General features: G+C 40.6%; 1 protein-coding gene across 5 annotated transcripts in view; it reads left to right on the top strand.

The window, feature by feature from the left end:
- MSRB3 (methionine sulfoxide reductase B3) overlaps positions 1 to 20,544 on the top strand; it is a 58,118-nt gene extending 37,574 nt beyond the window's left edge. For all 5 annotated transcript variants that reach the window (XM_083463777.1, XM_083463778.1, XM_083463779.1 and 2 more), the window contains 2 exons: positions 12,488 to 12,585; positions 17,859 to 20,544. In XM_083463777.1, the coding sequence (XP_083319903.1) occupies positions 12,488 to 12,585; positions 17,859 to 18,023 (263 nt within the window). In that variant the 3' untranslated portion in view covers positions 18,024 to 20,544. The remainder of the gene's footprint in view (positions 1 to 12,487; positions 12,586 to 17,858) is intronic.
- Positions 20,545 to 23,349: the final 2,805 nt, after the last annotated feature.

Below are 23,349 nucleotides of genomic sequence, written 5' to 3'. Positions count from 1 at the left end.
CGCAGGTCTGATGCTGTCTCACCTTGTATGTTGTTTCTTTATATTGGAAAACCTTATTTAATGAGTAAAGGAAGTGAAGATAATGGACGCTGATGGGTGAAATCTGAAGACCTTTTGGTAACTGTGATGTGTTTAACTGTGGTTTGAATTAAACAGTCTTCTTCCAGCTGCTGATATTCACAACATTTCTGACAGTTAACTATACATCACACATTCTCATGTCTAATTAATCTAAACATTACTGTTTTAAGGAGAGTCCAGAACTAAAACACAGTGCCGGAAGCAAAGTAACAATCTAGCACCTCCACCCTTAACACATTTATTTGCAAGCAATTCACACTGATTTCATTAGAATCCATTTCCAGGTAATTGTGCCCAGAATCTCAGCCTAATGTGATATGGACCTCAGTTCTATGCTCAGTATAACCCGGTTCTCATTCAGGTAGTAAACCTATGCATGGGGTCTCCCACTTGAGGCAGCAGGTGGGGGCTCATATGGCTGCATAAAAATTTACCTCGATGGCCAGGAGCCCTTTCAGCCAGAAACCTTTGAGCTGAAAGACCTAAGGACAGTTCACCTTGAGCCAGATTCTCCTGGTGCAATGCCAAGGGTCTCATTTTCTCTAGTGCTTGCTTGCCAGCATATGAAATGCACCAGGCAGGAGTTGAAAGAGGGGCTTTGAGTCCTCTTCTAAAGCTCTTCAGTCTTCAGGAAGGGGGCAGAGCCTGGGAGGGGGTAGTCAGGCCCAGGAATAAGGATCCCTTGAAGCTAAGAACATGTTGGAACTAGTCATGTGCTCTGTGTGATCTGTCCAGAGTACTGAAGGACTCGCTGCAGATTTTCCTTTCCTTTCGGTTTAAGGATTATTAATCTCGACATGTAGACCCTGGCTGTTTTTTTGCCTGCTTTTCATTTCTGCTCCAGACAGTTCTGTTGGACTGCTTCCTGCCAACTCTTCCCAGTCTTGGCAGGCTAGGACACTCCTTAACATCCAGCATTTTTGTTTTCTGAGAATCATGTAAACCCTCACCCTGACTGCAGTCAGAAGTAGTCCAGCAGACACATAGGTTTACTACTTCAGTGAGAGCTAAACTTTACTAAGGAAAAGTCTAGAGACAGTTTTATAAATGATGGTGTTTTAAATTATTCCAGGTGAATAAAGCTAGATGTGATTTTGAGGACTCTTGTTTCACAGCTCTTTAAATTTATTTTAAAAGTAGCCCTTGAAGCAACACCATGGCACCATGGTGTGCCCCCCCCCCCAAATCCCATTTTCCTGATCTGAATTTGGTCCATCACATTGTGAAAAACAGTACAGGAGAAAATATTTTTAACTCTGTCCTTAGCAGCATGGCGCTGCTGATCTGGAGGGGAGGACATGGACCAACAGATTCACATTACAAGGAAGGGGATTCCTGCTAAACACTGGAAAGAACTTTCTGGTGGCAAGAGCCATTTGACAGTGGAGCAGACCCCCTCAGAAGGTGACACTCTCCTTTTTAAGCAGTGGTTGTATGGCCATCTGTCAGGGATTCTGTCACTGTGATTTCTGCATTCCAGGGAGTTGGACTCGGTGATCCTTGCTGTACCTTGCAACTCTACAATTCTATAACTTTGGGGATCCCATGACAACTTCTTAAAGAAAGTTTAAAAGACCCCCCCAAAAAAATCCACTTATGGGTTTCTAGTGTCTCATACAGTTGGCCCTGAGTTTCCAATATGAGATCCACCATCAAATTAATTAAGATTCAGAAGACCATATGGAAGCTCACAATTTAAATATCCAAAGTTTTGTGAGGGGATTAGAAAGCAAGCACATTCCTAGATGATATAGAAGCATATTTCTATCACATTCGTACACTACTTAAGTGTCCTTGTCTTTTTGTGTGTCAGCAGTTGGGGATTAATTTTGCGTTGGCTTCAGAAGCCGTACAGTAGCCAAAGAAAAGCCTATGACATGACACGTCTAACCTTTGGTTACATGGCTTCTGCTCTCCTGGATTTCTGAGCAAGCGTGCGAGTGCTAACTTCCTCTTTCATTATTGCAAATAATTGCATCATTCTGTTTATCGCACAGGTGCTATGCAGCAGCTACTGCATGGCTCCCAGGTTATCTGATTCCACCATTTGTATGATCTTTTTCTGTGCATGGATCAATGAGATCAATGATCTCAGGCAGTCTTGACACTGTTTTAGGCTGTAATCCTAATCCCATTTACCTGGGAATAAATCCCATTGAATTCAATTGGATTTACTTCTAACCAGACATGGTTTGGATTCCAATCTTAGTTGTCACATTTTATTGGCAGTTGGAATTTACAGTTATTATATTTTGTGTTGTAGCCCAGCCTGGGATCATGAACTGATGAAGGGTGAGACAGAAAGGGAAGCAATAACAACAATAATTTATACTTAATTGGACCCAGGACATCTTCCCTATATTTCAGTTATCCTACCAGTTTTACCACCATCACAAATAAACTCCCTGAATCGAAAAGCTACCAAGGGTGGAAGTTTCCTTGTGAAAGAGATAAAGGCCAATGAAAATTGGCTCAGGTTGGTCTGATTTCCTGCTGTATTTCAATTCTTGCTCCCCTGCACTAAATTCATCAACCTCCTTTCCTAGCGACAATAGCTCATTAGATTAGTTGAGTATTCATGGAGATTTTCATCTTCTGAGTCATACAACTCCTTTATTCCCTAAAGAATTTCTTGTGTAAGAAAGGAATTTCATGTCTTTGTAGTTATAGCTGGGTTTGTTGAAGTAGTTTCTGAAGTTTTCTTGTAATACCTGGGGAGCCAGGTCACAGATTTACTCCCGTTTCTCAAGAAAATTGATCCCTTTTGGTGCCTCTCCCATGGTGGTTTTATTCAGATATTTTCTTAATCTTTTTAACCTCTTCCTTTCAATAACATCTTCACTTGGCTGCTTAGCGTGTTTCCCAGAAGCTAGATGTGCATATTTTAGTTTAATTCTTTGAATGAACCAAAGTCATTTACTATTAGTATGTGGCTTCCAGGCTTGTCCCATCAGGTTTCCATCACTCACTTGTTATATAAGAGAAAGCTAAAGTTACAACTATATTGGCCCATTTAGCAATTGGTGAAGAATGCTTTTATGCCCATTATGCACACTCTTTTTCTCTTTCATGACATTTTTCAGGGAGGGGGGAGCAGATAAAATTCAGATAGGTCGGAATACCAGAATTTTAGTGTGTTTTCCTTTGCAAGGCTGAGTGATTTGAGGATGATACATCTTGACATGTGAGTTCCGGAAATGTATGGAGTGATTGTAATGTGAGCAAGGCTGGCTTATGCAAGGAATTTTTCATGGATGTGTATCTCCGGTTGTATAAGGTGACTGCACTTAGCTGTTATTAGTTATCAGTTGTGTGATATATTTTGAACATCCTTGAGTTTGAGATGATCATGCTACAGGTAACAATATTTCCAGATGTACTTTTAACCCTCTGTTGAAAGTGCCGATAGAAAAATTTACTGTATCAATCTGGTTTGGGGCTCAAATATACCCCAAGAAAGCCATAAAAATAAAATAACTGAGAGAAGATATTAAGCATGATACCATATGCAAGAATGATAGTATGCCTTTGCTGAAAAATGTCATTTTCCAGCAAAACAAAAGGGGGGAAAATCATTGGGTAACTGTATCTCACCTACAAGAACAGGGTGTGATCCTATGGGTTATCAAAAACATATTATACCCTTAACATACATATAACATAACAGTTACATAAGTATAACTGCAATAATCATGTCTTGCAAATTACTTGTAAGAAAAATAACAAAGCTCACAGACCTTGCAACCAACCATACTGTTCAAGTCACTAATACACAATTACCACACTTCACACCTGCATGAGTAGGAGGTACAAAATGGGTTGCACGAAGCACGTCGTTGCAGCCATTTTCTGTCACAGAGATGATATCCTGACTGATGGTATACTGGTGATCAGTTGTTTTATTCTGTTCAGAAGCCTGGAGGCTACTAATACATAAACCAGTGCAAATGCTGGCAATCAGCTGATTGTCCAGGCTTGCAGAGCGCTATATATCATTGTGATGTCAGGTGACTGATAGTTGTGTGGCCCGCCCACCTGTCAAACCTGACCTGTTTGGGAGATAAGGATCCCTCCTGCTGGCCAGCTAGACCCACTTTCACACCCCTGTTTCACACAGATCATTTTGTGCAAAGTAAAAGGTACCCTTTCCCCCTACTCCCATTCCAATACTTGGATGAAAGGCTGCTTTTTACTCTTAAAGAGCAGGCAGACTGTGTTATCTCTGATCTTGAAATGTCTCTCCTATTGGTTTTTGTTTTTTTACAAGCAAAGGAATTTTATCTCCTGATCAAATTAGGAGATAAAGCTGTAGGTGCTGGCAGGCCACTTCCTGCAGCTTGCTGGACCAGATCCAGCTGCCCCTGGACTGAAACCTTCCATGTTGTACATACCTGCACTCTCAGTAGATATTTGCAGGAAAAATCTAAGTCATCTGGGGCCAGAGAGCTTTAGGGAACAACTTCTCCCATGTAAATCCTTCGTACAATAAGATCATTTCACGGGGCCCTAATTCATCAGAAGTTTGGGCCTGGTGTATACATACATGTGGGACACGGGTGGCGCTGTGGGTTAAACCACAGAGCCTAGGACTTGCCGATCAGAAGGTTGGTGGTTCGAATCCCCACGATGGGGTGAGCTCCCGTTGCTCAGCCCCTGCTCCTGCCAACCTGGCAGTTCGAAAGCACATGAAAGTATAAGTAGATAAATAGGTACCGCTCCGGCGGGAAGGTAAACGCCGTTTCCGTGCACTGCTCTGGTTTGCCAGAAGTGGCTTAGTTATGCTGGCCACATGACCCAGAAGTTGTACGCCGGCTCCCTTGGCCAATAAAGCGAGATGAGCGCCGCAACCCCAGAGTCAGCCATGAATAGACCTAATGGTCAGGGGTCCCTTTACCTTTATACATACATGAAGCAAAATATAGTGGTTCACGCTGCAAGGTGATTCATCGGGCTGCGTTGTTTCTGAAGGCAGATAGAAGTTCACATTTCTTTTTAGAGCTCCTCTATATTAAAGAATCCCCTCAAGTAGAAAGCTAGCATGGCAATCAAAATATTAGGCTATAATCTTTCTCCCTCATGAGCTATTCTTCAATTGTAGGGAGTTTCCTATGTGGAACAGCATCAAGGGTTGTATCTACCACCTTGGTACATGCCATTCTTCCAATGCAAATCTAGACTTAGCCACAGGTAGTGGTAATAAGGACCAGAGTATCCTTGTGGTAGCTGCTTCATCCCTGAACAACTCCCTCTGAAAAAAGAAAACAGTGAAAGCTGTGTTGTTTGGGGTCGTTTACTATATCAGGAGTACTGTATTTTGTGCATGTGGCTGCTATACGTTCTATTTGTTTTTAATTGATACTGCCTATCTTTTATGTGTATATGTGTGCGTATTTAAACAGTTTAAATTTAAGTTATTTTATACGGCTTTGATGGATCTGCTTTCAGAACAAAAGGCAGGTTTTTAAGGTTGGCTTTTTTAAAAAAATCCATATGGAATTTTCATTCTCCTGTTTACACTTTTTTACAGATTCCTCTTTGAGTAGCCTCTTATAAGAGACTAATATTACTTGAATCAGATACAAACTGAAATGTTTGAATCTGGGAATGGTATTACATACAAGTCTAGTGTTAATTTCTTATTTTTCATGGTTAATTTTTTAAAAAATCAGCTGAACCGAAAGCAGTTAAAACAACTTCATTTGCAACAGATAATGTTCCCTTTCTTGAAGCTGCAGTTTAGTGGTGATCTATCTTTAAAAACCTACATTGGCCTGGATAAATTGATTTTCTTTCCCTATCAGCAGGTGGAGACAGGAACATAGACAATGAACATCAGTCTTTTTATAGCACGCTTGCTAGCTTTCGTTTAAAAATGTAGGCAGTTGCCACCAGATGGAAGCAGCTCCATGCTAGCTATTTTGAGATTTTTCTAAAGCTTCATAAATTGCTCCTTTACCTAAATTCTGCTAAGCCCTTCATGTGAATACAAGTTGTTTATTTGAACAGGTCCATCATGGGAATGAGTAACTAGCATTATATGTGATAACTCACTTTTGGAATCCCTTCCCTGATGTGATACTGGGGCCATTAGTACATAACTCTGTAGAAACTATTCTGTACATTTTCATTTTCTTCACTCCTTCAGGGTAAGAACAGAAAAATGGATAAGATTTTAAAAAGCTTGATGATGTTTCATGTTTGACAATGGAAAAGAAACTGGGGAAAGAAATGTTCCTCCTTGCTTTGACCTCTAGAAGTAATCCAACTGCCGTAGATAAAGTTATACAATCTTCTTGAATAATTAGTGCAGAAAATTTATCCATTATTTTTTACACTATTATCATGTGAGGTGGCTTTTTCTTAGTCCCCCCATGATAGCTATCTTCTGTATTGCAAGTAGCAATGACTCGTTTTCTTAATTTCTAATTAATGTGGTTGACTTCCATAATCAATCTTGACTACAGATGTCATCATCTACTATTCTCCCTTGTTAATTTTTGGGAACCACATTTGCTGAACTGTTAAACAAAAACAGTCAACTCTAGGGTTGCCATACGACCAGAATTTCCTGGACATAGCTCGGATTTGGTCATTGGAAACAGTGTCTGGGCGGAAATCACTTAAATGTCTGGGAAAATACAGGCGTCTGGCCACTTTAACCTTTTGAAATACAGTGGTACCTCGGGTTAAGAACTTAATTCATTCTAGAGGTCCATTCTTAACATGAAACTGTTCTTAACCTGAGGTACCACTTTAGCTAATGGCGCCTCGCGCTGCCGCCATGCTATTTCTGTTCTCATCCTGAAGCAAAGTTCTTAACTCGAGGTACTATTTCTGGGTTAGCGGAGTCTGTAACCTGAAGTGTCTGTAACCTGAAGTGTCTGTAACCCTTAATTGTTGGTTAATTGTTTTTAAGGGTGTTGGTGGTAGTATGATTAGCAGGCAACATTGTCCATTGTATAGACACTCGCTACGGTGCTTTTGTTTCTTTATCATCTCTCATCACCACACTTAAGAATTCGTTGGGGTAATTCTTCTTACTCAGTTTGCATGTTTCCGTCTCTGATGCTTAGAATTCAATTTGAGGTTGCAAAGCTGTGCACATATGCTTGAAATGATTCCCATGGAACTCACTGGGACTGCCTTCTGAATAAATATGTAATGGGCCACTTGGCCTAGGACCCAGCAAACACAGAGTATACACCAAACTCAGCCCCTTCCCCCTAGCTACCACCAGACAAGGAGTCAAATATTTCCACAAGGCTTCCCCTTATCAATCGGTTTCCAAATATCCCTGTGATTTCTCTAAGTAGCGAGTTCTGTAGCTCCTACATGTTATATATTCCTTAGTGCAAAGAGAAAAGTAGCTGCTTCTTTAAAATTGCACAGGGTTCTCTGGGACAAAAGGCCCTGGAAATCATGATTGCCTCTGCTAAATTAGAGGACAGTTGGAGAGTAAAGAACAAAGCATTTGAGAAGCTATATTTTTTGAGTTAGATGGGTTTCAAGTGATGAATCCATGTATTCTAAATGCTTTACCTTTGAATCTGTATGGCTAAGAAGTGCTTGACTTTGGCTACTGCATACACCTAGTGGCTGTGCATTGTGATGGCAACATGCAAAATAATCTAATGTTGCATTTATGTGAATGAGAAATTTACTTACAAAATTAGGTTTGTCATTGATTTGATTTAAATGATAGGATTTCATGTTTCACGTGTGTTGTGTTGACAGGGTAGTGTAGACTAAGACTCAAATATCTGCAGAGGGTCCTATAGATGGTGTTTTAATATGGACAATATTAACTATAGAAGCTGCAGCAGTTTTATAGCATCCTGGAGCTAGTGAGTTATTCATTAAAAAAAAACCATGGGCAGCGTGACAGGTTTTGTTTTGTTTTTCAGTTGAACTGCTTTTTGGGATAGTAACAAAAATATTGTTCAACACTGAATGTTTTTGGATTGAGGTTACCAGGTCACCAGTAAATTTTTAAAAACTATTTCATACATTTTTAAATGGCACTTCAAAATTACAGCTTAGGGTTATACTTCTACACAGTGCCATTGGGATCCTTTGATATTTATGATCTACAACTGACTTACATTTTAAGTTCTATTTTCAAAAATCTTCCCCGTGATTTAAAGTAACACAAGAGATCAAACAGAAGTGGACGAGGCGAATATAATGCTTTCGTTGAAATGAAGCGGATTCCCCCTAAGCTGTAAAGTATGTAATTAATGGTAGAAACTTCACTGGCAAGATACAGTGGTACCTCAGGTTAAGTACTTAATTCGTTCTGGAGGTCTGTTCTTAACCTGAAACTGTTCTTAACCTGAACCACCACTTTAGCTAATGGGGCCTCCCGCTGCTACCACGCAATTTCTGTTCTCATCCTGAAGCAAAGTTCTTAACCTGAGGTAATATTTCTGGGTTAGCGGACTCTGTAACCTGAAGCGTATGTAACCCGAGGTACCACTGTATTCCCTCCCAACAGCAGGATTAGTGCATTTGTATAATAAATAGAATATTGGGGTGAACATAATTTTACTGTCACCAATTCTGATACATTTTGAAGACTGGCAGATGCTGGTAGAGGTTATTAAATATATTATAATTGTGACAGTATTGTATGTATTGATGTGTTTAATCTCTGAAAAGAATCAGAGTATATTTTCATTCCCCAAGGGTGTCTAAATTGCTCTTGTCAATCTCACTTTTCTGAGCAAACCACATGTAAAATCTTGCATTTTTAAGTCCCTTTTAAAACAAGTGTTATCCTACTGAGAACTGAGCCAAAGAAATGAATCCTGACAAACTATTTTTGTTAGATCTCTTAGCACATTCATCAGAAAGGGAAGTGAAGAAAGAAATATAATCCCTACAGTTTTTATTTCCTTATTATTGAAAGGAGAGAGAGAAAAATGGGATTTCCTCATAAAGTTTGAGATTCAGAAATGTAGCTACAATTTATGCAGGTTGTCCCCGCTCCCCACAAGTACAACTCCCAATTTCCCCTCCTTGTGCTGCTTCCAATGTTGTCAATTCATCTCCAGACATAAACTACCTCCATGTTCTTAGTCTGAAACCTCTCAAGGCAATTACTTTGCAGCATATTTTCCACTGGTAGCCATTGACAGTGCTGTTGCTGGAGAGATTAAGAACCTTGTTAGATCAGAGCAAAGGCGTCTCTAGCCCACCATCCTATTTCCTGCAGTGATCAACCAAATACCTTTGAGGAGCCAGCAAATAGGACAGGGACTGATGGATCACCTTTTTCTGTTTGATGCCAGACAGTTCCATCCCATTTTGTTGCTGTGGTTTTTTTTTAAAGCTATACAAAAAGTCATGAACTTATGAAGGTCTTTGAGGATCCCATGGAGGAGGCAACAGTTATGTGCTCTCACTTGTGTTAGGTCATATTCCCTTCAGGACTTGTGCCTCTTATCCAGCCGGTTCTTCAGCAAACCATGAGTCATCTCACAGATGAGCAGGCAAGCAAGCCATGGTTTGTTTCTCCCAAAGCTTATTTTGTTTTCTAGCTACTCTTGACTTGTGTTTTTGTAGCCTGACAAACAGTTGTGGCCAGGTGGTAAAACAAAGTATTGTTAAGCAAGGCTGTTGGGTTTGGACATAATGCCAAACCATAGTTTTTTAAAAAAGCTATGGTTCATAAGATTAACCTGCTGGACTGAGTTTGCATATTAGTGCTTTCCTCACTAAATGTACTGGAAAATAGATTCACAATGAGACAGATTACATTTATATGGTCAATATGGATTCACTATTCTATATTTCCAAGCTATAATGCAGTCCATGCCTTGAAAGAGCAGTTGCCTTACTGACAAAGAAACTGAATAAGAAATAGAAAATGAAATATATATATTTTTTTGCAGTGGAGTATTTTCTGATAGTTCAGTACAATTTTTCAGCTGATTTCATGTTCATAATGTGGTTGGGGTAATATATATATATTTATTTATGCCTTTGCAGCGGACAAAAGTAAGAGGCTGCAAGTAAGGGGGGTGAGCAATTGATTATCAGTATCAGAACTGGAAAGAAACTCATCCATCTTCTAGTTCTTTTGAACAATATAACTTTTCCCATAAGACAGAGATTGCTCCAGTCTTTTCATTTCAGCCTTTGAAGTTTGCCTCTTGTTGTGTGGTGAAGGATGTTCTCTTTGAGGATTTCTTCAGCACTGAACTAGTCTTCCTCCCCAAATGATAAAGGCATTCTTCTTCCAAAGTGCTGTTGTCAGTTTATAGCAATAAAGTACTGGTCCAAACCAGAAGCAATTATTAGGGATACTTTATCCTCCTGGAAGATGTGAATGTTTGTGGAAGATTATGTTCTCTGGCTCCTTTCCATTGGCTTGGCAGGAATAGGGGAATCTTTAGAGTTTATGTTTCAAGATGTTTTGTGTTGTCCAGTCATTTTGGTCTGCATCTTCTTCAGAGAGCCCAGATGACCTTGCTCTTCTCATTCTGATGTAATTGGTAGATACTCTTAGGCTATGATCCTAAATAATTAGTTTTACGTAGCTGGGTAAGAATGAGGCACAGTCTTTCCATTAGTTTCTACACATGGGCTATATTGACTCCCCAGTGAGATTTTTTGGTCTTAGAACATTCTGCATGGAAGTGGCTGGAAGATATGAAACTTAATTTAGTGTGTTTCTTTATTCAAGTTTTTTTTATGAGTCCTTTTAAAATACACTCTTCTTTCAGTTTTTCATCTTGTTTTAACTTGGTTTCAATTACATCTGAAACAGATTGTATTCAACCTATGTTGAGATCTTTTGATGACTTTTGCACCATTTTGCTTTAAAATATTTTTAAAAATTAAGCACATCTTGCAAAATAAGTCATCTCATTTGCCCAAGGCCTTCTACTTCCTCAATGGAACTTCTCTTCCCTCTCCTCTCCTTGTCTGCCCCCTAGCCCCTCAATCTTCAGAAGGGGAAACCCAGAATCGATTGAGGGAGCATGGGGGGAGGAGAGAGAGAGAAAGATCCATTGAGCAAGCAAAAGTCCTTGTGTGAATAGGACAACCTTGCTGGATACAACCCTAAAGGCTGATCCACACGTCCTCTTTCCCCGTGCCTAGAAAGCACAGGTCCAAGTGGTTTTCCTCTTGTCCCGTGCTTTCTAAGCACAGGTCTGAGCAGTTTTCAGCCCCCCCCCACTGCTTTCCCCTGGAAAAGCTGCTCTTTAGCGCTGATTCAGAGCAAACGCCAATTTTGGAAAACCCAATTGATATTTGCTCCAATTCAGCGGTAAATAGTGGTGGTTTTTTTCCTGGGGAAAGTGGGAGGACAAGCAGAAGTCTGGCTGATCCCTCAGTCTTTGCTGCCTTGACAGCAATCAACTACTTTAGAAAACAAGGAAGATTGCTGACTTCCCACTCTGCTCGGAAGTACCAGTTGGAAACTGCACTAGACCAATCCTTCATCTGATTCATTGGACCTCGAATGAACTTTATATCCTGCGACTATTTGGAAACAGTAGGTCTTTGCTTGGTACAACTGTGATGTGCTTAAATTTAATTTGTTCTCCTCAGTGTTCTTATTGACGAGTTGCTTTTATAGTAGGGATGGGAAAACAGTAGCCCTTCATGTCTTGTTGAACTCCAATTCCCATCAGGACCAGGCATCATGACCAATAGCCAGGGATGATAAGAACTGCAATCCAACAACATCTGGAAGGCAGAAGGTCCCCAGTCCTGTTTCAAAGCATTAACCTTAGCGTGACACAATAGCAGTAGGTGGAGATGGTTGTAGAGATTCTCTGATACAAGATCCAAGTGTTCCTACTTTCTGGGGGTAATGCTGGTTTTACACATTTTCATACCAGAAAGAAAATGTCAGAATGGCACACCTTACTATCACCCACTGCTTTTAAAAGTGGAAGAGGTCTTTAAACACACACCCCCACACACCCACACACCCCAAGGACAATTATGCCTTTCTGGAATTTGCTTGCAACTTATTCATTTAGCTCCATGATAAAGGGACCTGTTAACTTTTCAAGAAATTCAAAATTTATTTAATTTGGGGAATGTTCTACTGCAGCCTTCCCCAACTTCCAGATGTTTAGGGCTATATTGCCCACTGTCCCATACTACTTTCCAGATTAATATTTGGATAAAACTATTGGACAGAGTGTATTAGTACACTGTTGTAGATTTGCACATTTTCAGGTTGCATAGGATTCTGTAGGCAAAAAAGAAGAGTATATTTGCAATTTGGAAACTTGCTGCTTTACCTTGCCAGCCAACGGACGTTATCATCTAGAGCTTGTTAGATCACTGACAATCCTATTTGTGATTGAAACTTTCAAAATCCTATCTGATGCAGAAATTATCACAGGTTGTTGCTGCTCTTGTTCATCCTTTTGTTTTTTTCCAGGTTGGCCTTCATTCTATGATGTGATGGCTTCTGACAGAATTACATTCACTGATGACTACTCCTATGGGATGCACAGGGTTGAGACAAGCTGCAGTCAGGTCAGTTCAGACACAAAGAGGTCATTCTCATATTAAAAGGTTGCCGAAACCGTAGTGTGTGTAGTTTCTTTACATCTGAAGTTCTGCAAAATTTTTACTTGCCAAAAAGACTCATTAGGGTTGCATGATGAGCCACAGGCATGACAGCTGGTGGATAGAAACGAAAGTCAAAGTGCTAATGAGAATCTGTATTGTTATCTAGGTTAAGCATTATTTAACAGAGCATGTATAAATGACATCAGAGGGCTGTAGCCTACAGAAATGGTCTTCCAGGAAGGCATCTCTTCAAAGTTCACCTCTGAACTCTGCTCTCTTAAGCCTAAATGCAGATAGTCTAGACGAACATTGAATTGACTCTATATCTGCAGATTCCATCACAGAGCATTTGCTGAGGATCACTAGTGACAATGCTCAGGGTATCTTTCTGGCCACTTCTACGTCCCATCTGCCCAAATAAGCAAGTGAATAATAATACCAGACACTTGTCAGTTTCCCATTATCTTTCTCATTCCGACTCCTTTCATTCTTTGTCATCACCAGCCTTCTGTGGCCTTAATGGCTCAGTCCTAACTAACTTATCAGGGGAGAAGGGTTGTTGACCTGGCAGTTAGTGGAGGAAACGCTTGGATAACCTGCAGCTAGTTTCTTCCACCGAGAATGCACCAATTTTAATCAGAACTTAAAGTCTGATCTCCTGCTTTGTTTGCTTTAGACCAACTGGGAATCTGGAAGAAAATTGGGAGAAATGAGCTCTCTGAATAAGCAAGGGGCCAACATATTGTGTGGCCACTTTCAATTACTCTTTCCAGGAGGGTTTTTTTTGGGAAGAACTTTCAATCTGCTGCAAAACAGTGTTCAATAGGTTAGTGCCCAGCTATATCTAGATTGAAATATTATCTGAGATCAAAGCCATAGTTGTATTTGTATTCAGTGGTATACTGCATTTAAACAGGTAAACTTTTAATCATACAATGGTACCTCAGGTTAAGTACTTAATTCGTTCTGGAGTTCTGTTCTTAACCTGAAACTGTTCTTAACCTGAAGCACCACTTTAGCTAATGGGGCCTCCTGCTACCACTGCGCCACCGCCACACGATTTCTGTTCTCATCCTGAAGCAAAGTTCTTAACCTGAGGTACTATTTCTGAGTTAGCGGAGTCTGTAACCTGAAGTGTATGTAACCTGAAGCGTATGTAACCCGAGGTACCACTGTATTTGTATTAATGTCACTTTATAATTAGATGTTTGCCTGTTTCTGGGATTTGTATTTTGCCTTTCACTGCAAACAAGTCCCGAGGCAGCTCACAATAATATCAAGTAGTAAATTATACCAAAACTTTTCTTACTTTTAACAACAAAAAGCCCTTTAGTGATAGCATATATTTATTGAAGATCTCTGGAATTTCTGGTGCTGTTCTGCATTTGCTATTTTTATTTTATTCTCTGTTTCTGGTTTTATGCTGCGTTACGTTTTATGGTTCTGTTATATTATTTACATATATGGCTTGCAGCTTTTATTGTAAGCCACCCAGAGAACTTTTTTTTAATGGAGGAGGGGGGCTTGAAATACAACAAATCAGTAAATAAATAAAAGACAGTATTAAAACAACAACCGGTGAATAAAAGCAGCATACCAGTATACCAGTATATGTGGCTTGTGTCCTCCCCATAGTCATTACCACACCATATAATGCATCCATTATTCAGTCATTTATTCCCATCTCCATGAGTCTAACAATATGAATCATACATCCAGCTGCAAAATGCTATTGTTTTATTACAAATCCGAATTGCATTGGGAGTTTACTTGGTTAAAGTGGAGAGCAAAATCCTTTTATTTTATTTTTTCTCCTTTTAGGGGTGGGGTGGGGGCAGAATCCAGCAGATGAAAAAATTAAGTACACTTCCCATAAACATTCTAACACCTGTCATGCTCCTGTGTGAACATCTTCCTTTGGAATGTCATTGATTTAGGATACAAATAAGTGCTTTGGAAGAAAATTGCCTTCCTATAAAACAAAAGCATCCTAAATATTGTCTGTGAAACAGCTTTCACGGTTTTGTTAGAAATACATCACTGTGGAAATATGAGAAAAGTCAAATATTTGTGACAAGAAAATGTTGATTGCAGGTGCACTTAGGGAGTAATGTGAAATTGGTTGCACATTCTTCCTTCCTTTCCTATTCAAGGGCTATTTCCCTTGGAGACCTCTGCAGCTATTACATTGTACCTGTAGAAGCCAATAACACTGTTTAATCACAAAAAAATGGGTTGCACATTGATGTGCTGTGACTAAATCACTGGCAACCGTCTGCACAGATCTTACTTTATCTCATAGTAATGGGATTATTGTGTGTATAGTCAGGAACTCTGAGAGGTGAAATATGTTCTTAGTTGGCAGACAGCTAATTTCCATATCCAAACTGGCATGTACAGTAGACAACGTGGTTTGAGAACTGAATTCAGAATATGGCACAGTAGACATATGCTTGTCTTACCAAACCAGTGCTCAGCTCATGTCTGGCAGCATAGCAGTGGCAGCGTAAGTGTGGGACAACTTGCACACTACACACTCATTGAGGTATTCACACAAATAGGTAAAGGTAAAGGGACCTCTGACCATTAGGTCCAGTCGTGACCGACTCTGGGGTTGCGGCGCTCATCTTGCTTTATTGGTCAAGGGAGCTGGCATACAGCTTCCAGGTCATGTGGCCAGCATGACTAAGCTGCTTCTGGCCAACCAGAGCAGCGCACGGAAACGCCGTTTACCTTCCTGCTGGAGCGATACCTATTTATCTACTTGCACTTTGATGTGCTTTCGAACTGCTAGGTGGGCAGGAGCAGGGACCGAACAACGGGAGCTCACCGCAGGGATTCAAACCGCCGACCTTCTGATCAGCAAGTCCTAGGCTCTGTGGTTTAACCCACAGTGCCACCCGCGTCCCTTTCACACAAATACATGCGCCAAATTCTCTGTAGTTCCAGATCCACTCAGCCCATGTCTACAGCATGCCACTAGGGTTGTATGAATTGAGCAGTGACACAATTATCGCTCCTGTCAGTCAGTCCAGTTTGCAATCTCTCTATTTTCCTGCTTATGGTAAAGACTGAATTTTTTTGCAAACTCTCAGTTGGTAGTCAACTAAGGTTTACTCAAGGTAGACCTATTGAAATGACAGAAGATGGCTAACTCAACTCCATTAATAGCAGTGGGTCTGCTCTGAGTAAAACTTAGTTGAATAGCACCCTGCAGCCCATTTTACATAAATTAACCACCACCATGGTGCAGACCTAAAGTTGCAGCTGTTTGGAGAGCTGTAATATATGAACCCACTGCCCCCCCCCCCACAGCTTCTCTTGAACATAGTGGTGCATTGGTGTATGTATATGTGTGTAGTGTAGTGTAGTGTAGTGTAGTGTAGTGTAGTGTAGTGTAGTGTAGTGTAGTGTAGTGTAGTGTAGTGTAGTGTAGTATCCTGTGTTCCATGATCACCCCTGGGAAGCTGCATGGTCTAGTCCTCTCTCCCTCCATGCAGCTGTGACTACAAGACCTTTCTTTGCATACGAGATTTTAGCAAGTATGAACGGAGCCTTCAGTGGAATTGCTTTTATGTGTGGGTACAAACACAATTGATATAAGATTGACCAATACTATGAGGCATCGCATTTCCGGGTTGATCAAGCTGATCAAGTTGAAGCGGGTTGATGCAAAGAGTTATTTGGAAAAACTTTTTTTTTTTTAAGAGGGAAAGCTAAATTGGTCAGGCATCCAATTGCTGCTTAACTTCTTTCGCATTGGAGTGTCAGAAGAAAATTACAGTCATTAACTTTCTGCAAGGAAATGTAGGGGTAGTAGACTGAAACCACACTTCATACATGTGTATTTGTCTGCCATTCCAGAAATTCCCTTCTGTTGTGATTCTTGCTTTGTTTCTTTATTCCTGATTGATCACTTGTTTGCCCTGGAATCATCCTGTGGTATCTTCAGTATTTTAAGTTTGCTTCACAGTGTCATGTTACTGGAGTTCAAAGGCCCTGGAGGGAAAATGACTCGGATAACAACACCTGGGAACTCTCTTCTAAGAATTTGCTTATAGATGTACAAGGTGTTTCCCCCCAACATGAGTCACAAAAGCATTAACAAGTATTTGTAACCTGAAAGTTACATGTTTGATTAGCCAAATTCCTTTTGCCTAGCATGTGTGCATAATTCTTTGGATTCTTCTTCCATGACCTGAGCTGACTTCAAAAGCTGTTTAAAAGTTTTTGCTACAAGGAAAAGATAAAGCCCGTGCAAACTTGCTCCTTTCTGGCCTTGTGGGCTCACTCTTGCACCCGCCTTTTATTTCAGCTGCCAGTCTTTTTTTTTTTAAAAAAATGTTTCAATAATTTTATTATGAATAATTCAAATCATTAAACACATTTGCATGCATGCATGCACACACCCTTCAATATTATGTGAATTCATTTAAAATTAAACACATAATTCAGTATGTTCAGTCTTAAACACCAAAACATCAGTCAAAATCTTTCCACCTTTGATTTTTTTAAAGATTATGACCAATACTGATGCATTTACTTGAACAATGCAAAATGGGCAGACCACCTCTGTTTTATCTGGATTGAGCTTCAGTTTGTTGGCTCTCATCCAATCAAGGCAAAACAATGGTCCAGCACATCCACTGCCTCACCTGCAGATGTAAAGGAGAAGCAGAGCTGTGTGTCATCAGCATATTGTGGACAATGTACTCCAAAACTCTGAATGACCCCACTCAGCAGTTTCATGTAGATGTTAACTTGGTTGGCCTAATAAAGGTATTGCTATAATAAATATTTTGGATTCCCCCCCCCCCAAGAGTGTTTAGTCAGAATATGTTGTTCAGGCCTCAACCTGCCTTTTGGCATGTTCAGGTTTTGATACCACAACTTAGCATTGGTACTTCACATGCCTTGGTGGCTCTAAGCCTGCATGATAAGCACATTCTCTTTTCAGATGTTGGCATCAAACTGTACATGTCTGGAGTCCATTTGTAGAAACCAGACCTCTCTTGGATGACAGCTTATATTTTCACATTACTAGCAACTGGAAAAAAGGCAATGGTTGATCCTCAAATGCTTTACCTCCTGATGAAATTTAAACTTCAAAATGAAGCCTGTATCTGTGACTCTCAAAGAGAAGCCCGTATACTATTACAGGTTGTTGTTTTTAAAAGTGTTTTCATTATACTTATTGATACTTACTAATGAATACAAATTATGCTCTTCTATTTCAGTGTGGTGCTCACCTTGGACATATTTTTGACGATGGGCCTCGTCCATCCGGCAAACGATACTGCATAAATTCAGCTTCATTGTCTTTTGAGTCTGCAGACAAGAATCATGCTGGAGAAGGAAGCATCAGCGCGACTTCTGCCCAACCAGACAAGACAGAGCTGTAGAAGAGAGATAGTTTCTCACAAAGCTTATTTTCCTAGATGACTCTTAAAGAATGTTATTCTAAATTGCCTTCTACCTTATATGTTTTAAAAAAAACACAAAACCTTTTAGGGATATTCTGCACTATCAGTTTTTTTGTGTATCAAAACGAGGCCTTGTGTGTGCCAATGTATTTTTGTTATATAATCACACTTAAATAATTGTCAACTTACATGCAGTGGGGAACCTCATAACAAAAGGGTATTTAGCACTATGGGTTATTAATCTCCACTTAGTGCTTTGTTAAAATAGGTTTGAGTAATATCCCTCCTCCTTTATGAGGGAGCAGGCTGTAGTTCATTCATTGCAGAACTGTAGTGTATATACAGAAGTCTCTTAATATCTCATTACTTCAGTGATTTTGTTCTGATTTACATGACATGTGTACTCTACCATCTTTCCATTTGACACATCACCCAACCTCCATTATGGAAGTGTGTGTTGGTTAAAGAGCAGTGGGTCATATCCAGCCCATCCTTTTGCTGTGATAGGGCCAGCTGGAGTGGATAGCAGGCCTTTGCCCCTGAGTCTGTTCCTTCAAGTTGCGATGAGTATTTAAACGAATGTGGATGGAAACCTGTTTGTTTCAACCAGTAGCAACCAGCACTTTTACAGGCCTGGTCTATCAGCCAGAAGTGGGTGAAAGCGAATAGTAGGTCACTTGTTTTACTATGCCCCTAATGAGGGTCCTGCAAAAACAAAACATCAATGAGCCAAAGAGGATTCACAGTGTAGCATGAACTAGTTGTTTTGTGGGTCGCGCTTTGGAGCATGTAGTAATGTTGCTAATTACTGCTCCGCTTTCAGGTTTTGTCCTGGGAAAGTGAATACCTCATTGAAGAGGTACAAACTTCCCTACAATTCCCCCTTACAATGTTTGGACAGGCATTAGAAGGGATGCAGTTCCCTTTCTTTCAAGCAGTTTCAATGTGCAATTATAAGCACCAAGTGGCTGTGCCTTCTCATGTGCAAATTTACAGCAGTGTGCTGCTTGAAGAATAACCTTACTATTTTCCAGCTTGTATGTGTGCTCAGTCTTATTTTCTGAGCACATGTGTGTACAGGAAATGCACAAAGCCGACAACCAAAACATTAAGAAATGCAGCAAGAAGTAGACATGTCCACGAAGAGTTTTAAGTGGAAACTTGTCCCAAGCCCTTTAGTGAGATCAGATTAGACATTTTTAAGCCTTCTAAGGATATGGCCATCTACTTTGTGCTGAAACTTCCTTTTTTACACTGCAAGAAAACTGTCTATAGGTAGTGTGTGTGCATATATATATATGGTTGAAGCAGAGAATAGCTGCATTTTCTAAACTCGATACAAGTACTGTACTGTTTAAGAAAATTTTGTTGTAGAATATTCAATTTCAATATCAATAGCAAACATACTACCTGACATATCTAACAACCTGTACAATAGGTTGAAATTACTACCTTCATAGCCTTATAGCTCAAAAGTGAGAGAAAAAATGTGTTTGCTAATATAATTGAAGAATAGACAGATGTAGAACTTCAGAATGCAACCATATGCATAAGAGAACAATTACTCCTGTTAGCATCACTGTTCATGTATGCAATTATGTACTTTCAAGTTTGTGCAGTCCTTCCTTTACAATGGCAGAGAATTTTCTATGCTTCATGTCATTCTTTTGCTTATTTCCCTCTCCCAAAGGGCTGTTCCTATTCCTTGCCTTTGTTGGAAGAGAAGTGAGTTTTCTCCTATCACATTTTCTGCCATAAATCTCTAATATGCAACATTTGTAAAAACGTGGAGCCTACATGCATTTTGCTTTTCAGATCTCTGCTGTAGTTAAGGGTTATCGAGTTTCAGCATATTTCTGTCTTGCATTAAATAAATATATTACTAAAACTTCAATGAGCAATAATGCCAGCTGTCCATCGGTAGATTTATATTTGCAGGATATGGAATGCAATGAACTGAATCAATATGGCTAGGTGTATGTGATCTATAAGAGTGGAACACTGTTAGCAGAAGAAAGCCATTGTTCTTTCTCTGTACGGAACACTGGGCAACATTTTTCACTATTAATGCTAGTAGGGGATATAAGTATGACTGGTATTGCAAAACTCAAATGCAGGTCATCTTGTTTATGTCCTTGGCAGAGGATCTCAGAAGGTGAGCACAATAAATAAGCAGGGAGCCCATTGCTTGGACTTCATTCTTTGTGTTGTATGGGTGCGTGCAACTACTGAATACAAATTATATAAGAACAGAGAACTGTATTTTATAGTATCCAATCTATATTATATAGAGATTTGCAAAGCTTAATATATAAATATCAAAGATACTTGGGGAAAAAGTGAAAAATAAAAGTATTTTATTCATTTTGGAAAAAAATCAAACTTTTCCTCAGAATTATGGTTTGCTTTTGAGACAATAGTGTTGGATTTTTCAACGAAGGGTATCTTTTAATATATTTCTTGTACGCTGGGTATATAATAAAGTTAATTTATAAATAAATGCCTCTGTTTTTAATGGTTATGATATTGTGCCTGCAGCTGCGTTGTGCCCCAGCCCCTTTCCTCACCTGTCAGTAGCAGTGACACATCAACATTTGAGCTCCAGCATCCTTTCCAAGATGAATAGGTGGAGCAAAGGGATAAAGCACACCCCAATTCCTGCATGTGGTGATGACCCTGGGAAAATATTTTCAAGGATTCAGATATAACTTAGGGGAAGGAGCACTGACAGAAGTACTCAGCCTCCACCTTAGCAAAAAGACAGAAAGAAAAAGATCTTAGCGTTTCGTGTACGCTATTGTGTTCTTTGGGTCTGTTCCATAAAGATAGCACATTGCTTATTAAAAGGAAGTCTTGCCAAAGAAGTTCTAAACTACAGCTGAATAATTTGGCTAGAGATGTTTTCTTGCGGATTGGTGTCTAGGGAAACAGATTTGGAATGCCCTATTGTTTGCAGATAAGCTCAGTTTGAGAAATCAGCAACACAAAAATTGGGTGAAAAGGGAGCTTTTGTGGTGGTCTCAACTCAGCTGTCATGTTGACATTCCCTGAGAACTGCTGGTGCATCCATTAAGTTGTTAATTGTCAAATATTAGGAGGACTATCGAGGGGCAGTGGGTGCAACCGATGATGGGAATGCCAGGAGGCAGTCTCGCTTTTGTATTGTGGTACAACTTCTTAGTAACAGTTCTTGCACAGGAGATACTGGAGCATGCTTGCCTCTATCGACAAAGAATCTTTATACAACCCTTTGTGCTGCGTACATGCTATTTAAAAAGGACATAGTTGCATTTTCATATTATGAGAAACTCTGCAGCCATGTGCAGCAGATAGAGTTGTATCCAACTATGTTATACCCAGAGTATACCCACTGAAATTCATAGATCTAGGTTAGTAATGGCCATTATTTTCAAAGGATCTGCTCCTAGTGGAACTACCATTGGATACAACCCAAAGAGGGGTATTCAACTATTGTGTCCCGTGTCAGCACACTGATTTCCACTTGCAAAATGGGATCCCCCTCTTCTCCCCAAACATGCCCTGTAACCTACCCAAATCTGCTCCATGGGGTTGGTGGAACCCCTAGAACAAATGATAAGGGAATGGGGGGGGGGGACACTTCCATTATACAAGGAGAAATCCTTGTACCAGCAGAATGAGAGACAGCACTATCGTGGATGATTCTTGCATGGATGATGCACTTGCTATATTTGTGGGAAGCATCCATGTAAATTTCTGAATGCACAATCCAATCATTCTGCCCGGGGATTTTAAAGGAGATGCGTTTGAGGTTGATCTGTCTGAGCACCTCTTTCAACAGCCTGAAACCTTGGCTGTTACCTGACTAGTTTTCAGAAGCAACAAGCTTTATCTTATGAAATAAAATCTCTTCTGCCTATTTTTCCAATGAGGATACTTTTTGTCATGGATTAAAACCCCCAAAACGGGCCTTTGGACAATGCCGTTACCCCCCCCCACTTCACTGGAATTGTAGAAGTGGAGTTTATTGTAGGGTTACCAGACGTCCCCGTTTCCCGGGGACAGTCCCCGGATTTGTGAATAAGTCCCCGGACAAATTCCATCCCCGGAATGTCCCCGGGAAAAGCAGCAGTGGCAGTCTCAGCAGCCCAGAGCAGTTGGCTCTGGCTGGCTTCAGGAGCTGCTCGGAAGTCCCCATATGATGCCGGTGCAGGGGCTCTCAGATGCAGCTTCCGGGCTGCCTCCACTTTCCCCGACCCCAGCAACTAAGTTTTAAAGGGAAGCTTCATGCTGCCTATTGGAGCAGTCTCCTAACTCCTACTTGCGTGCAGGGATGTCTCAGCTGTGAAGGGAGGCTTCACAGGAGGGGGCAGAGATCTCTCAGTTAGGCAACGGGAAGCCTCCCTTCTCAGCTGAGGGATCCCTGCCCCTTCTGGCTTGCACACAAGTAGGAGTTGGGATGGGGCTGCTCCGAAAGGCAGTGTGAAGCCTCCCTTCCCAGCTGAGGGATCCCTGCTCCCTCCTGCTTGCACGCAAGTAGGAATGTGACTGGGGCTGCTCCGATGGGAAGGGAGGCATCGCACTGCCCGAGCCTTGCCACAGCTGCTGCTCTCAGCCCTCCTCCGCCTTCCACGCCTGACCCACCACCACCACCAAAGAACCAACAACTCAGGGGCTGCCCAGGCTCATGGAGAAAGGAGATAGAAGCCTCGGAGGAAGGGGAGACATGGTGGTTGAGGTCAAGGCTGTGGCCACCCCTCTGCCACCGCCATCACTGCAGCATCAACATCCCAAACGTGTAGTAATTAATTAATTAATTAATTAAAGTGTCCCCGGATTGATTGAAAAAACTCTGGTAACCTTAGTTTATTGACTCATATGGTTACAAGCAGGAAGGTCTACTATAAATTGCTCTCCCTAAAGAACACCGAAATTCCTTTGTTCCTGGAAGAGAGATTAAAGCTTAAAAGCCCACTTTCAAAATAGCCTTGTTTACATTACTCAGGTGAGGCTCTCCTGGCCATAAGGTCACAAGATGCCAGACCCTGTTTACATTTTAAAATGACGGCAGGCATGGTGGGCGTCGTCAGATGACTGCATCCAAACAAACAGGATGTCCTAAACCAAACAGTGACCTGGCCAAAGGGCAGTTTTGTCCATCCTAACTGATACTCTGGGCAAGATAGGGAGCAATTCCAACTACTGAATGACGTACATAGAATGTGAAAAATAATTGGCATTTTCAGTCCATGAGAGTGATGTGGAGCAACAGTGTGTATTTGCCTGTTGGAGACATTTTACAACCATGGTCAATTACTGAAAGTTA

This window comes from Podarcis liolepis (assembly GCF_965112155.1).
Source record: "Podarcis liolepis genome assembly, chromosome: 10".
In the NCBI taxonomy this organism is placed as follows: Eukaryota; Metazoa; Chordata; class Lepidosauria; order Squamata; family Lacertidae; genus Podarcis; species Podarcis liolepis.
Note: the sequence above shows the minus strand (reverse complement) of the source record. Positions and strands in the feature narration are given on the sequence as shown.